Raw genomic sequence first — 2,500 nt, 5'->3', positions numbered from 1 at the left:
AAAAGCTTTGAACCTGTCTGTTGATAACATTCCCACGGATAGTTGATTGTCCTTCGCCCATTTCCAGTCTTCCGCCAAACCGAGTAGAAATGTATGGCAACTCTATAAGCCTTTAGTCTATCACTTAAATAAATAAATCAATAAATATTGCTAGTGCTAATCACCCTTACTTGCAGTCGAGGACTGAATTGCGAAAGGCGCGGCTCACGACATCGGGCTGAAAGCATACAAAGGCGCCTCTGGCTGCCGCTATACAGTCCAATGTTTGATGTCGGAGCACAGCACCACAGCTAGATGTTAATTAGCTGAGAGTCGATTTTGATGAGGGAGGAAAACCGGAGTACCCGGAGAAAAGACTCTCGAGTCAGGTTGAGATCGACTGAATAAGCAATAAGCGCTCAAACACTTTGTTAACACATGACAGGATAGTTACTGGTCTATAATTTTCCTTAGCGTGCTTGTCATCTTTCTTGTAAACTGGTGTTCAATTTCCTTTTTTCCATTCAAATCGCCACTGGCCCTTCTTAATGCAGGAGTTGTAAAACGATGGAAGAGTTAGGGATACCTCTTGTGATCCCGCTGTGAAGATTTTGACAGGAATACCATCATGACCGGTTGCTTTATTTACGTCAAGAGCTTCCAGCACGCGTCTCACTTGAACTGGATTTACCTCCAGGAAATCAAACGTTGCATAATCCTCTGACCTCCTCTCTATATACTGAACACTTGGGTGTTTTGAGAAATCATTCAAATCCCTCAGATCTACACCTTCGCCTCCAATCCCATCAGCAATAGTGCATAAAGAAGCAATACAGTAGGTAGCATTACTTTGTGCATACCGGGGTGGGTAGGTGGCGTGGGGATGGATGAATCTACAAGCTGTACGAAAAGGCTTTCTGTTATGTGTCTCAACAGGTTTGCCTATGAAGGAATTCGACCTCTATTTCACGAACGTTGGAATCAACGATTACATTATCCATCATGGTCTGGCGGTAACCACCGCTTTTACGATTTGCTTTCGGGTGCGTACCACTGAAAAGACAGCCAGCTATCGGACAGTGGTGAGTTACAGCTCAGCAAAGAACTTCAACGAAATCCTGGTGGACAGGATGTCAGCAATTCATCTTTCCATCAACGACAAAGCAGTGTAAGGAAGAAAAATATAAATTCAAGCAATATTAAGAAACGGAGAGGGTTAAATGTTTAAAATCGCGATAAACTGCGAAAAGGGTCCTCAGTGGGTCATTCGGATTTGCTCTTAATAATAATACCAACTATGCCAACTTTATTCATTCAATACAATCAAAAGCCGAGAGACCAGCGGTTATCCCTATATGAGGGTAGCCGCCCGGATGTTATTGATCTAGAGTCGATTTTGATGAGGGAGGGAAACTGGAGTACCCGGAGAAAAACCTTCGAGGTCAGATTGAGATCAGGCTAGGGTTGAGCTAGTCCGCAGCCGCTCGGGCCGGCGCAAAGCCACCCTGATTCCCCTCTTGAATAGAAAGTATTTCACCGAGCCGAATATCTCGGATTTTAACAAAAGAATAAAATCAGGACTTTTTAGCGTCTTTCAACGTAGTGGATAGTCACAAGAAAAAGCGAGAGTGGAGAAGGTATGATCCACCGGCCAGGGGGTCAGAGAAATTTGTGCGTGCAAGGGCTAAATGGGTAAATGCTTGCAAGTCAAGTGAGAAAACACGGTGCTATCATGTAATCATGGTTATCGTGTAAGCCGTGTTATTGACATGTTAGCTATAGTCAACATTTCCAGAAGAAAAGTGGAGGTTTGTACCGATCAGAGAAGGTCATTGTCAGGCTCACTTCCATCTAAAGGTCCGGTAACTCAAGCACAATTTTAAAATGGATATCGTCTCAACAATGGTTGTAGCATTGTTTCTAATTTCCTGAAAAGGAAGTCAATTTCGAACACTCTACTGAAAACTGTTTCACATGTAAAACTCAATTGCCTTTCTTCGTCGTTTTCGCAGAAATAGCGGTGTATCTGTAGATGACGGAATCTGGCATCATGTTTGTACCACATGGGAGAGCACGAATGGCTCGTGGAAAGTTTACAAAGATGGCAGCGTGCAAGCCCGTGGGTCTCAGTTAAAGTCTGGTTATAAGACAAAAACCAACGGAATCCTCATCGTCGGCCAAGAACAGGATTCTTTTGGTGGCAGCTTTGACCCAAATCAAAATTACGTTGGAGAACTGACGGGCCTCAATATCTGGAACAGAGTACTCTCTCCGAGTGAAATCTTGGAAATGTCGGAATCGTGCCATGTGGGGGAGGGTAACGTCAAGAAATGGTCTGATTTCAAAGTAGGAATAAGAGGCGATGTAAGGGTCATCTCCCCATCAGCTTGCGAAGTGTAAAATTCATTTTGCTTTTACTGGCATGGTCGAAAGCATCATTAATGATCTTTTTCATTAAATGTTTTGTCGTGTGTTATCACTGTTTCATTATTGGCTTGGTTTTTAAAGTGGATTTATTGAA

General features: G+C 43.2%; 1 protein-coding gene across 1 annotated transcript in view; it reads left to right on the top strand.

The window, feature by feature from the left end:
- Positions 1-2,455, top strand: part of LOC138039208 (neuronal pentraxin receptor-like) — a 7,566-nt gene extending 5,111 nt beyond the window's left edge. The window contains exons 2-3 of the mRNA XM_068885405.1: positions 916-1,147; positions 1,992-2,455. Of these exons, the coding sequence (XP_068741506.1) occupies positions 916-1,147; positions 1,992-2,379 (620 nt within the window). The 3' untranslated portion in view covers positions 2,380-2,455. The remainder of the gene's footprint in view (positions 1-915; positions 1,148-1,991) is intronic.
- Positions 2,456-2,500: the final 45 nt, after the last annotated feature.

The sequence above is a fragment of the Montipora capricornis genome, chromosome 2 (genome assembly GCF_036669925.1).
Source record: "Montipora capricornis isolate CH-2021 chromosome 2, ASM3666992v2, whole genome shotgun sequence".
NCBI lineage: Eukaryota > Metazoa > Cnidaria > Anthozoa > Scleractinia > Acroporidae > Montipora > Montipora capricornis.
The sequence above is the reverse complement of the archived record's forward strand: the minus strand, read 5'-3'. Positions and strand labels throughout refer to the sequence as shown.